The sequence below is a fragment of the Rhinolophus sinicus genome, linkage group LG10 (assembly GCF_036562045.2).
Source record: "Rhinolophus sinicus isolate RSC01 linkage group LG10, ASM3656204v1, whole genome shotgun sequence".
NCBI lineage: Eukaryota > Metazoa > Chordata > Mammalia > Chiroptera > Rhinolophidae > Rhinolophus > Rhinolophus sinicus.
This window is the reverse complement of record NC_133759.1, coordinates 32,357,581-32,371,215: the sequence shown is the minus strand read 5'-3', so window position 1 is coordinate 32,371,215 and position 13,635 is coordinate 32,357,581. Positions and strand designations below refer to the sequence as shown.

General features: G+C 34.5%; 1 protein-coding gene across 1 annotated transcript in view; it reads right to left on the bottom strand.

The window, feature by feature from the left end:
• The window catches only part of DNAJC13 (DnaJ heat shock protein family (Hsp40) member C13), a 99,804-nt gene that overhangs the window by 27,032 nt on the left and 59,137 nt on the right, over positions 1 to 13,635 (bottom strand). Inside the window, exons 26-33 of the mRNA XM_074314084.1 lie at positions 12,682 to 12,744; positions 11,435 to 11,536; positions 9,893 to 9,997; positions 8,904 to 9,106; positions 7,768 to 7,852; positions 2,247 to 2,443; positions 704 to 905; positions 466 to 581 (exon numbers count right to left, since the gene is read on the bottom strand). Of these exons, the coding sequence (XP_074170185.1) occupies positions 466 to 581; positions 704 to 905; positions 2,247 to 2,443; positions 7,768 to 7,852; positions 8,904 to 9,106; positions 9,893 to 9,997; positions 11,435 to 11,536; positions 12,682 to 12,744 (1,073 nt within the window). The remainder of the gene's footprint in view (positions 1 to 465; positions 582 to 703; positions 906 to 2,246; positions 2,444 to 7,767; positions 7,853 to 8,903; positions 9,107 to 9,892; positions 9,998 to 11,434; positions 11,537 to 12,681; positions 12,745 to 13,635) is intronic.

The following is a 13,635-nucleotide window of genomic DNA, read 5'->3' as shown; positions in this document are numbered from 1 at the left end:
CTTCTTTTATTGTACATGATCATATAATAGGTACCAAATTAAATCCGGTTAGACATAAGTAAGATTATTCTTTCTACGTTATCTTTACATATAAAAGATAAAACCTAAATTTTCCCTATGCAAGGTTATCATTCACTTCCAATTACAAAATCATATTTGAGGTTTGAAGAACTTTTTAAAAACTAGTTTTTCAGAATACCCCTTTGAACTTTATAATTCTAAGTTATTTTAACTATCAGTCTTGCTGAAACTGTACAAATTCAGTCTATACTTAAGAAAATACCTTTGAAACTATTTTTTACTAACATACCTATTCTACTATAAAACTTTACTGATAAAGTGAATCTGCAGTCTTTCCTAAGCATCTATCATTTAGTGTCCTAAGCATACTGTTACCAAATCTCTTCCCCACGTATGACATAAACTGCAAGAGGCAAGGGGAAGGTAATACTGAAAATAACTCACGGCCCTTGTCCTTGAGGGAGATTGAGCACTTCATAAGCATCATCTATTGACATCATAGGCGGCTTCTTTTCTACTTCCTTCTTCCAAGCATCAAGAGTGTCTTTTAGAAGCTTAACCTTAAAGACAGGATTGAAATTTATATCTATTAAAATAAAATTATTTCAGAATATAATTTTTAAGTTATAACCTTGTGCTATTTTTATAATTTAAGAAGGCACAAATTAATCTGCTGACTTACCGGGTCTTTAATTGGCCAATCTGGGAACCGGAGTGTATCACAAAGTTGTTTGAGGTAATAAATATTACAAAATAATTCATTTTCTAGTTGTGGATAGTTGATAACTGGGATAGGACAATACTGATAAAGTGCTCTCGTGTTACTCTGAAGACGAGGTGTGAAATCAGCAAGATGGGTGGCAATCTTCTCTATCATGAGGCGCCTACAATTATAAAAGCTCTCCAAGCATTAGAAGAGATTGATTTTAAAGAAAAGGTCAAGACAAGTAATCATGCAAGATAATTACATGGACCTTCTTTAGAGTAACTCAATTACTGGCCTCCAATAAGAGCTCACAAGAATGTTACACATGGTATTCTAAACGTATTGTATAAAAACTCTCAATGGGTATAAATTTATTCGTGATACCTACCTACAAAGACCATCGAGAAAAAGGCTGATATTACCAGTCCTTCCTATTGAAAAACCAGTCATGAGATGGTCAAATGGTATGAAATCTGCCTGCACGAGCATAGCCCAGGAACTCAAATTAGCTCCCACGCCAAAGAAGCTCACTGCATGGTATTTATTTTAGTTAACTTCCCACAATCTGGAATCTGGCCCTCAGTTAAGCAGAAACTGGATTTGATCAGTACTCAGAGAGCTACACCTTTTAGATGGGGTCTCATTAATCTATCTCAGTAGAAAAATATTACACAGAAAAACTGTGTTGTGAATTTATTCCTGTACATTTGTTCCCAGTGAAAAATATGACTGTCATACAGAATGTATTCAAAGTGGTGACTAGAACATGCCACGCCTATACCTAGCAGAGAAGCCAAATGATAACCAGCAGGTGGCACTGTGAGAGTGAAATCAGCCAAAGGAGAGTGAATAACTAAGATAACCTGCCCTCCAGCTGAGGATTGAGGGGTTCTCCACAAGGAGGTAGGCTTGACACTGGGACTATGAAGTACCAAGCCTTTCCTGAACACAGCCTGTCTGGACACTGACATCTATTTCTGGGCTTCTCCTTTTTCTTGGTTTCCACAGGCTTTTCCTACGATGTTCCTCTCCTAATCAGGACATTCTTTCGGAATGCTAACCTCCAGATTAAGGTCAAAATGTGCTGGCTACGGAGCTCTCCTTCTAAAATGATTTTGAGTATCTCTGGTCTGATCCATTGTATGTAGGCATAGTTTTAAATTAGTGGAATACTGTTTTATTTCCAAATACCCAGGAGGTGTGTCTTGATTTTATCCCTATATATTCCATACATACGTATTCACTGCCCCAAATTTTACCAGTTCTACAAATTGATTTAAGAAGCACCAGTGGTAAAATAAATAAAATAAATAGTATCCCCTTACATAAAGCTCATTCAATCACAGCAGTTTTGTCAAGCCATGTTAGAATAGAAAAATGCTTACGGCCTTGTCACTTGATTTGGCACCAGTAACTACTGTAGCTTTAGATTACGCAACTAGTGAAAGCAGTTCTTTTAACAAGAGTCAAACCAGATAGCAAGAGAGGCACAGATTCTGGGTATCAACCGACTATTTACCTCATTTCACTGCTCCAGATGGCTTCTGGAGTGTCAAATTCTCCAAGGAAAATCTCGGAAAACTTTTCAGGTTCATAATTTTCTAAGTAACAAACCATTGCTTCTGGTAGGATGTGACCAAGGATACTTCTTTGAAAAATATCTTGTCCTTTTGTCTTTAAACCAAAACAAAATGTAGTCAGAAACACTAAAGTTATCTTTCAATTTTCTGATAAAATTACGGTTAGCAAACACTAAAAAAAGAGAACTGGTACAAACTGCTTATATGCTTTGGAAATTTAGATAGAAATATAGCAAAATGTGAGGTGTCTGGTATAAACTCATGGTCTTGGCATGAACTCAACAGTGGAAGTGACAGCCTCCAGCCCTGCAGCAGCCTTAGCCTCCTCAGGTGTCAGGTGCTGCCAACATTATTTAGGATGACTGGCCTTGGACCGTGTATAACAGGACTGGACAACACAAGAAAGATGTGGCAAAGATTTACATTAATTATTCTGTGTTACACTGTTGGCTGCAGTTCCCACCTGTACCTGCTTCTGTTTTCAAAAACAAGTAAGTCCAGAAAATCAAGATCTTAAAGAGTCTGTCCTCATGCAGTGTGGCTAGAATTTAGATGGGAGAATTTCTATTCAAGGTAATTATAATCAACTATATTAAGAATGTCATATTCTCTGGCTGGTCAAAGGGAGTCAGGGTAATGATCATACTTAATCATACTAAATTTTTAAACTCATTTCTTTACCTGATGGAAATAAAATCCTAAAGAACTATAAATACTTTTCTTATTTCCTCCTAGGCAAATTAAGGATATTCTATTTCTCTAGGATATGAGAGATAGGAAAAAACCCAGACGTGCTTTTACCACTTAGTGCAAAGAAAAATAAGACGATGAGTATTTTCAGGCTTTCTGCTAAAAAAAGTCATAAATTCATGGTCTGTTAAACTTTTGGGTGAAGAATTGCGTGTTCTATTCTTTAGGATACTATTATTTGGTAATTCCTACACCCAGAGTTCTGCAATACACAAACACTGCTTTGCTGTAATTATTCAAAATATTGTTAGGAGAAATGACATATATGTTTCTCATATTATAAAATTTAAAAAAAGATTACATGCATAGCTACATAGAAATAAAGGGGGGAAAAAGAATGTCAAAAATGCCTAAAGCTACATTAAGTGGTAGCATTAGAGACAATTTTTTAAAAACTTTTTTATATACTTATTTTCTATTTGTATAAAGCTGTGAAAATTACACTGCCATGGGCATCACAGCATTAACATTATTAGACAGATTACTTTCTCAGACTTCACTGGTTTCTCTATATAACATGCAGATGGTCTAGCATCTACTATCAAAGTGGTATAATATTCCTTGGTTAGTCTCCTAAACAGTGGTGTAGTTTTGATTTATTCTTCCGCTCTCAACAAAACCTGAAAACCAGTGCTCCATGAAAAGCCTAACAAATTTTGAAACACCCTTCAGTTATGTGTTGACAATACATATCTCTGCAACTGTAGGCATAAAGTTTCACGGTGTCAAATCTACCTTGATAAATCTCATCTTTTTCTTGATTCCTAATTTTCCTCCTCAGTAAAATAGCAACACTTAGGAACACCTGAAAAGTAGCTTCAAAAAAGTAGCTTCTGCCACCTTGGGATCTGAACAAAAACAAAGTTGAGGTCTTAATGAAGGTAAGCTGACTGTTTGAGACTTGGGTATATAATGAATTATTTATGAAAATTACAAATCCAAGTTTTACACAAAGGAAACAAGTTATATTCACAGTGATATCAGGTTTATAATTCACATCTTCAATCTCAATATTAAGTCTAATGGGCAACATTTCTTTTCATTTAAAAAATATAGGCTTAGACTTCCTATGCTAAGGGCATATTTTAAAGAAATAGAACAAAAATCATCAGATTTGTTTGGAACCACAAAAGACCCCGAATAGCCAAAGCAATCTTAAGAAAAAGAACTATAATGGAGGTATCACACTTCCTGACTTTGGCCTGTACTACAGGGCCACAATAATCAAAACAGCATGGTATTGGCAGAAAAACAGACATATAGACCAATGGAATAGAATTGAGAACCCAGAAATAAAACCACATAAATATGGACAGATAATTTTTGACAAAGAAGCTAAAACATACAATGGAGCAAAGACAGCCTCTTCAATAAATGGAGCTGGGAGAATTGGATAGCCACGTGCAAAAGAATGAAACTGGACTGCTATTTGTCACCATGTACCAAAATTAATTCAAAATGGATCAAAGACTTAAGCATAAGACCTGACACAATAAACTGCATAGAAGAAAACATAGGTACTAAACTTATGGACCTTGGGTTCAAAGAGCATTTTATGAATTTGAATCCAAAGGCAATGGAAGTAAAAGCTAAAATAAACAAATGGGACTATATGAAACTTAAAAGCTTCTGCACAGCAAAAGAAACCATTGACAAAATAAAGAGGCCACCAACTGAATGGGAGAAGATTTTTGCAAACAGTGCCTCCGATAAGGGGCTAGTATCCAGAATATACAAGGAACTCATGCAACTGAACAACAAAAAAACAAACAACCCAATTGAAAAATGGGCAGAGGACTTGAAGAGACATTTCTCCAAAGAGGACATACAAATGGCAAATAGACATATGAAAAAATGCTCAACATCACTAATCATCAGAGAAATGCAAATCAAAACCACAATGAGATATCACCTCACCCCAGTCAGAATGGCCATCATCAACAAGACAAATAGTAACAAATGTTGGAGAGGCTGTGGAGAAAAGGAACCCTCATACACTGTTGGTGGGAATGCAGACTGGTGCAGCCGTTATGGAAGGCGGTGTGGAGGTTCCTCAAAAAATTACGAATAGAATTGCCATATGACCCAGCAATCCCTCTCCTGGGTATCTACCCAAAAATTCTGAAAACATTTAGAGATAAAGACACGTGTGCTCCAATGTTCATTGCAGCTTTGTTTACAGTGGCCAAGACATGGAAACAACCAAAATGTCCTTCGATAGATGAATGGATGAAGAAGTTGTGGTATATATACACAATGGAATACTATTCGCAGTAAGAAAAGATGATATAGGAACATTTGTGACAACATGGATGGATCTTGAGAGTGTAATGCTGAGCGAAATAAGTCAGACAGAAAAAGCAGAGAACCATGTGATTTCACTGATATGTGGTATATAAACCAAAACAACAAAAGAACAAGACAAACAAATGAGAAACAGAAACTCATAGACACAGACAATGGTTTGGTGGTTGCCAGAGGGTAAGGGGGTGGGGGTGGGGGTGGGGTGGGAGATGTGGGTAAGGGGGATCGAATATATGGTGATGGAAGGAGAACTGACTCTGGGTGATGAACACACAACGGGATTTATAGATGATGTAATACAGAATTGTACACCTGAAATCTATGTAATTTTACTAACAACTGTCACCTCAATAAATTTAATAAAAAAAAAAAAAAAAAAAAAAAAAAAAAAAAAAGTGGCATTTCAATTTTCTATAAACAATTACTTCCAAAGAATCCCCAATTTGGGGTCCAGTGCTACTAGTACAAAAAAAAAAAATTACAGTAACAAGAGTAAGTACTATCTCAGATTAGGGGGTCAAAGTTCTAGATTCAGATATGAGACTGAATAGCTACTATGTCTTAAGTAAATATTTTAAATTTCTCTGTTTTAGGGTCTTATCTGTTCAACCAGGTATTTAGATTAAGTGGTTAGTACTATGACATATTTTACAAAGGAAAAATTGAGATATGGTAACACAGGATTTTCCCTAGTGTTAAAGGTGGTTGTAATTCAAGACTTGACATCACTTTAACAAAAATACGGGAGTTAGCAAGCAAAGCCCCAAAATATTTGAAATTGTGACTGTACCAGAAGACCTAGGACATTCACTAATATCTCACTGGCATCTTAAGACTATTCTAAAAATTCTGAAGCTGTACCAAATAGTAAAACTGGTGATTGTTCTTAAAGTCAAATGAAGTCCAGAAATCTGTACCAACCATTACAGGTAATGTTCCTGAAAACTATTACTGCCTGTCTGTGCTTAGCAAGATTAAGGTCTCCCAGAATACAGAAAATTAAGTAAGATTAAGGAAAAACAAAACAGCTTCTAAGACGTATTTTTTGAACTCAGTATTAAAAATATATAGGAGGCATATATTGTTAAAAGCAGCTAGATTTATAAAATTTTTCTCTTGAATCATTTTAATTGTTCAGACATTACTAAAAATTTTTGGTTACACTAGATCTTCCCCTCCCCAAAACTTCACGTTATGCTGACCACAGCTCTTAAAATTTGTTTTTCAGTCATCCCTTCCTGTTCTGAAATTCAACAGCGTCTACATTTACTTCTTTCCTTTCAGTTTCACGGGTCTTGGAAAAATGTTCGGGAGAGGTCAATTCTCCAGGCACGGTCCTTTATCTATATGCCGAGAGGGTCCAAAATAGCAAATAAATCCCTCTTCTTGCACCACCTCCCATACGCAGCCCACAGTCCTCTAGGCTGGGGTGGTAATGGGTTATAAGAAACAATAACTGTAGTGAACTTTCATTTAAGCATCTGAATAGAAATGTCTGCAGTAGAAAAGCGTACCAATTTTGAAGTGCAGGTATGCGTACATAACAGAAGTTGGGGGGAAAAAAGCTGACAGGGCACTGTCACTATATTCAGTCTTCTTCATATCAGTGACTTACACAGGCACTTACATATCCGTGAATGTAAAAATATACAAACTAACTCTCCTCTCCCTTTTCACACCAATGTACAACTGAGACACAAATGGCACAAGTTACTAGCATATACTTTGAAGTCACACCATGTGTGATTAATATTAAAAAATGGATTTGACAACACAATCATCAATAGACAGGGCAAAAACAATGACCGGAAATCTTTGGGCCCTGACTTATTTGGGTTGAATGCTCATCTGGAATTTAGGTAGCTTAATTTCCAAAGAGCAGAATAATGAGAAAACAAGAAAAGCTACTTTAGTGTGTCCTATATAACTCCAGCTCAGTGCTTTGGATCAGTTGCTATCCATGAAAACATAACTGAGAAGAGTCCAACTCTGAGGCAAGCTGATGAGACAGCGGTATCTCATAAGACGTAACCCACCACTCCACATCTGTGGCCTGCTGGCGTGCTTCCCAGTAGTCCCAACAACATCAGCCTGCACCATGAACTAGAGTACCTTTCAGTTACTGCAGTGGTGTGATTTTAAGAATAGATAATAAATAAAACCTTCTGAGAATAATTCTGGAGTCTGGAGGCTTCCCACATTTAGCTTCTTAAATACACAATCTTCCACAGCATATTCAGAGTATCAAGTCAATTAGGAATAAGTGAAATAAATGTATTTAGGGTTCAGGCTTTATGAAATGGAATAGACTACAATAAAACAAAGCCTGGGGCTCGTAGAAAAATTAAATAAAGAAAAATGATTCTCAAACTAGTGTTCCTACTTTGGTAACATAAAAGTACTCACCTGAATAATATGAGGAAGGCAAGCGCTGTCTGACAGCAATCTTTTCACTCTGGGCAAAGGCCGAATGATGGCATTGTCTTGATCCCTAAAACACATTTTCTAAGGTCAGCTTTTAATACATTTATTAAAATTGTATGTTCAGAGCATATGACATTCTACTAGGCATGTTACCTTCCTTTTTTGTTAATGAAGGCTAAGTTCTCACACAGCTGGGAACATGATTAGGTATTTTGGTTTAAATCTATTTGGCTGCTTAATATGACTTCATTTCCTTCCATAAGATTTTCTTGAAAAACAGAATCCTAGAAGAGCCAAGACTCTTATTTATTATTTAATTGATTAAACTTGGTGCTGTCCAACACTGTCAGTGGATATTTCCCCCCCAAAGGGTATATGAAATTTTGTCACATAAATTTAAACCTTAACTGTTCGCAGTATTTTCCAAGTATAGCCTTAATTTTAAATCTACATTACTTCTAAATACTAATTATATGGTTTTAAATCTAATCTGAATTTTAAAGAGAACTGGAACCATGAAAGCCTCACGTGTTGTAAAATTAACAGTTTCTGAATAGTTTCTATCACAAAATATCTCTAGTATAGTAATAAAACAAAATGATGTATACACAAATATTTGACAAAGACTGATAAGTTCCATTTAAGGGTCATAATTACTATTATCATTGAATAACAAATTCTCACCACATCTTGGGGCAAGATATGGGCCTAGACTCATGTTCTTACACCAGAAGTAGCTAATCTGACAGAAGAGGAGCTGGCACTCACTATCTACAAACTGCAGTATGTTTATATCAGAAGTTCATACCTGGTTCACATGAATGGCAACTGTTATTGTTGCTAGAATGTACTTAGTAAGTCTTCATTCTGTAACATTATTTGAAGTCTCCCAGAGAAAGCTGCTTTTTAGCTACTTTATTAATATAACTTGAAAATTCTTTCTATTTCAAAAAGTACCAAAATTCAAAGCAGCATTCCTCCAAGGCCACAAATTCCTCCGCTGTAAATCACCAGAGGAATCCCATGCCATCACCGAGGAAGCATCCACACAAGTGGGGAGAATAAGATGCTTAAGAGTCCCTCCCTGTTATTCATGGAAATGTTCAATTACATTTTACCTGCTTGGAAAATATCCACACATTGTGATCAACATGTTCAGTATAAGGGTAGCAAGGTCAGTTTCATTTAATACAGACTGTCCACTGGCTAACAGACACCACTTAAGCTGGGGTATTGCCTGCAGTGGTCGCCATCCATCCATGCCTTGAGCCCAGCATCTGGTTTTTGCATTTAACGTTCCTTTGGTCCACAATTCTTGCATCTAAATGAAAGCACGGCAATATTATTACAAACAGAGTAAAATGAAAAGGTTTGCTAATGTTTTCTATTTTATAATAAATACAAACTATGAAATAAACATGTTTAAGTTCACTACTACAGAACAATAAAATTCTGTTGACAGGCCTTCAGGAACCCAAATCTGGCAACTAATGTAAGAAAATAACCATTTAGCTGGCTCACCTCACCTGCAGAATATAAGAAATACTGGAAAAAATAAAAACAGTAGTTGGAGTGTAAAATGGCCAAATTATACAAACAGAAGGCTTGGTCTTCTATAAAACTATGTTTGGCTAAATGGCGATTGAGCCTGGGAGGCTGAGGAAGGGAAGGCAGGCTCAAACATCAGCAGATGTTAAGACAGAAATTGCCTTTGAACTGTACAAGAAATTTTTAATGAATTTCAGGCTGCATATTAAATCTTTCCTCTTCATACTGTATGAAAGCATTATAGTTTGACATAATTATTAAGGTAGCAATTGTTATATAAAATTTATTAAAAACCTGAGTGTTGTCTCCATAACAACTGCTTTTAACAATACGGTTTGAAGACGTGTGTGTGTGTGTGTGTGTGTGTGTGTGTGTGTGTGTGTTTCTCTAGAAATGCAAGCCATCTAATCCTTCACATGGAAATGGAATGGCAGAGCCCTGGAAGCTGGTGACAGTAATTCAAATCACAGTTTTAAAATATTCCAACATGTCTATGTGTGATAAGCAGTGGAGGGCACAAGAAAGGCCAAGATTTTCATGACAAGTTTAAGACACGTACCTCATGAAATCCATATGGGCCACTCCTTTCTTTGTCTGCGTTGCCAAAGTACCATTCCTTTTCACTCTCTCTTTTCATATCTGGAGCAGCTTCGATTACATTGCTCTAAGTTTTAAAAAGACTGTTATTTTTCACGGCAGAAATTTAAGCAGTCAGGTGTCATAAAAAGTTACACAGTACTAATTTCTTGGGTTTTCTTCCTTTAGCAATTAACACAAAATTTTAAGAGACCTTATTTTAAGAGGTAAGGATTAGATGCCTAACGTTATAGTCCAGAAAAGGGGCTTCCTTATTAATATGCATTTGAAGTAAATGGGTACCTACATTCCTGGCAATCTAAGCTAAATTCAAGGGCACATTGCACATTTCTAATGATCATTAATAAGTACTCAGGGCAGTAAAATTTTAATAGCAAAGAATACTGCAAATAGCTATAAAATAAACATATACCATTAACTTTAAAACACAATGCTCAAAATAGTAAAGTTCTTCTTTTAAGGGAAAAGCTCATCCCAGGTAAAGTTTCAATAATCTTAAGAGTTAAAATGACAACAGGCAAATTTCTAGTGGTTTTACACATTTGTTCTCAATCTATTACCCAACAAAGATAATTCTTATAATTTCATATATAAATGTTTATGAAAATCTAAAATAGAATTATGTAATTATGTTATTAAAACATGGTTTTTAAATACTCTCATAACTATAAGCTTTCAGTTACTCATATAGAGAAGGATAGCACAGTAGTTAAGAGCATAGACTTCTGGGTTCCAGCTTTGTCTCTGTCCCTTATTAGGTGACCTTGGTCAATATACTTAGCCTCTCTGTTCCTTAGTTTCCTCATCTGTAAAATGGGAGGGCTGTTGGGGGATTTAAAGAGTTAACATACTATGTGTACTGGCACAGTACCTGATACACCGTGATGCTATACAAGAATTACGAATACTATTATTCATAATAGTATTATCAGTAATAGAAAATGCCATACTCTAAATATTCAAACAGTACTTTTGTTCACACTTCAACTAACATGTAACATGATACATCTTCTCATACCAGATTAAACAAAAATAAAACATAATACCAAAATAAAAAGAAATAAAATCACCAATGAGCTAAACGTAGATCTCTTCTATAAGTTAGGTATCAGGAAAAAAAGAGGCCTTTCAGTAGACACTAGCAGCTCTGTCCTCTTACTGGTTTCAATAAAGTCCCAATATATTCTCACTGGTTGTCAATGCTAAACGTTCTAGTTACATAACTGATGAATACAGTGTAATTCCTAAAGAGACGCAGTTACTTTAAAAGACAGGAGACATTGGAAAAAGAAAATGGGATCATCACTGTCCATTTTGGATTGTTCTGACAGTCTTACCTTTTTGCTGTGACTCAATCTCCCAGGCACTGGTACTATCATAATTATTAGAGAAATACATTCATGGCCACAAATATTGACATATTTCCAGATTTTTATGATTCCTTTGATCCTAAAATTATACTCCAAGAATGTTAACCTTGTAAAATCTAAATAAGCATGCGTACCTGCAGTGGGACTGTAGCCCGGCTCACATGGAGATGTGCGAGGGTTAGCAAGTCCACGAGGATTCGAACGCCATTTGAATCCATGAGATCCTTAACATTTTTCTAGAAGACAAAAACATGTTTGCATAATCTAAAATCTTTCTCTCTAATAGATACTAGTACCTTAAAGTCTCACAAAGAAGAGACTATTTGAAATCTCTTTGGAAAAATTAACACACAACTGGTCTTAACATTTTCATGATTTTGTGTTCAAACAACATGAATTTAGATAAGAACAGCAAAGCTATATTACAAAGAGATCTCATAAAGAATTTTTGACATAAATATATTCAGTGCAAAACAAAATAAAAATAAGGAAACAAATTAAAGCCTGGCAGGAATAATATTCATGTAAACTGTCTAGTTCTATAATTAGCCTCCATTTTCCAAGGTCTTTTTGTTAATAAACAGATTATTCTATAATCAGAAATAAAATCTAATACATTAACAAACTTTTTAATGTCCCAGTATGTTTTTGTAAACTTAAAATAAAACTGGTAACTTCTTAGAAGTTAGGAAGAGATTATAATTTAAATTAAATTTTCCTAGGACTCATTAATTATACTTCATTTTAAAACATTTTCATTATTTACTGAAAGAGAATAAAACTAAGCAAACCAGTGTCAGTATCAAAAATTTAATAAAACACCTGCGGACTTCATTCCAAAATCATGTAATTGTGAATTACTGTTACACGTATTACAACTATTCTTATTAGAAACCAGCACAAACCTATTAAAATGTCTTAAAAAAAGAAAATGTGAAGAGCTAAAGTGACCCTTCATGTCTTCAAATTACTTAAAAATGTATATTGATAAATTAAAATGTACAGTGATAAATACACATCATCTGAATGTACACTGATATATTAAAAACTTTTCATTTTATGTCAAGCATTTTATTATACTTAAAATCTAATCCTAAAGATTCCCTAAAGAAAACTCAGCTAATAACTTTACCCCTCATTATTCTTCACTTAGAATTTTATCATTAATTTAATCAGTATCAATAACATGAGGCAGAATATATAGGGAACATCTGGCAAAAATTTTCTTTCTAGGAGTTGAGAGCAGACAGAGCTTTCTGATCTAAAAACGAGAAGATAAGAAAAGAATCATATCTTTAACTCACACTGTAATAATTTATCTTTTTATTACATACTCATGTGACTGGCTTAGAAATAACATATTTATTAAAAAATACTGTACCTTATTAAGGATTAACTTGTTAAGGAAGAGGATCAACCTATCTCGTTCAAGTTTATCTGTGCACTATTGAAATAAATGAGAAGTTTGTCAGAAGTGAACAGAAACACAAATTAAAATATTATCATCACTGAACAAAATCAATCAACTGCCAATAAGAAATAATGTCATCTTTTAAACATTAAGAAAATCAGAGAAGACTGTCAATTACTAAAATGCCTCAATGTCTTACATTCTCCGCAGTTTTATATAACTCCTCTAATCTCCTTAGAAAGACAGATATTTTAAGTCATAAACATTACTTTAATATATAGCTTTAAGAATATATGTAAAAATTACAATAAATCAATCCAAATAATACTTTTGAATTAAGTAAATATTCTAAAGAATTGATTATTTTGTTTCACATAACTCACATAATGATGAACAAAAACAAGATAGGAAATGCTATGCCACAAGTACTCAGGTTCATTAGAATAACAGTGAATTAAACTCAATAGTGCAATTTGTGCAACAGCAAACAATAAAGATTTTCACCTAGTTATGTTATTTTCTAGGTATGTTATGTGACCTTATTCAGAATCAGTTTTCTAATCTACAAAGCATGATTGACAGCTGAGATGATTATAACAAGCACTGATGGCCTTTATTCAAAATTGGTGAAATGGTTCTAAGGCAGTTCACTGAAATTTAAATTGTTAAATGAGGAATGTAAACACAAATAAAGGAATGAAGTGTATACACTGTAACAAGTAACACTCAAATTTGAGCTACACAATGGATAAACTTATCAATTTGTTCTTTCTACCTACCATGCTCAAATGTTAAATGACAAATTTTTAAAAAATGTGCCAACTCAAGGTTCCTTTTTTTTGGTTATCATTGTAGTGCTAAAAAGTTTTATCTTCACACATTTGAAATTTAGTAAGCTAGCATTATTTAAGACTTTTCCAAAAT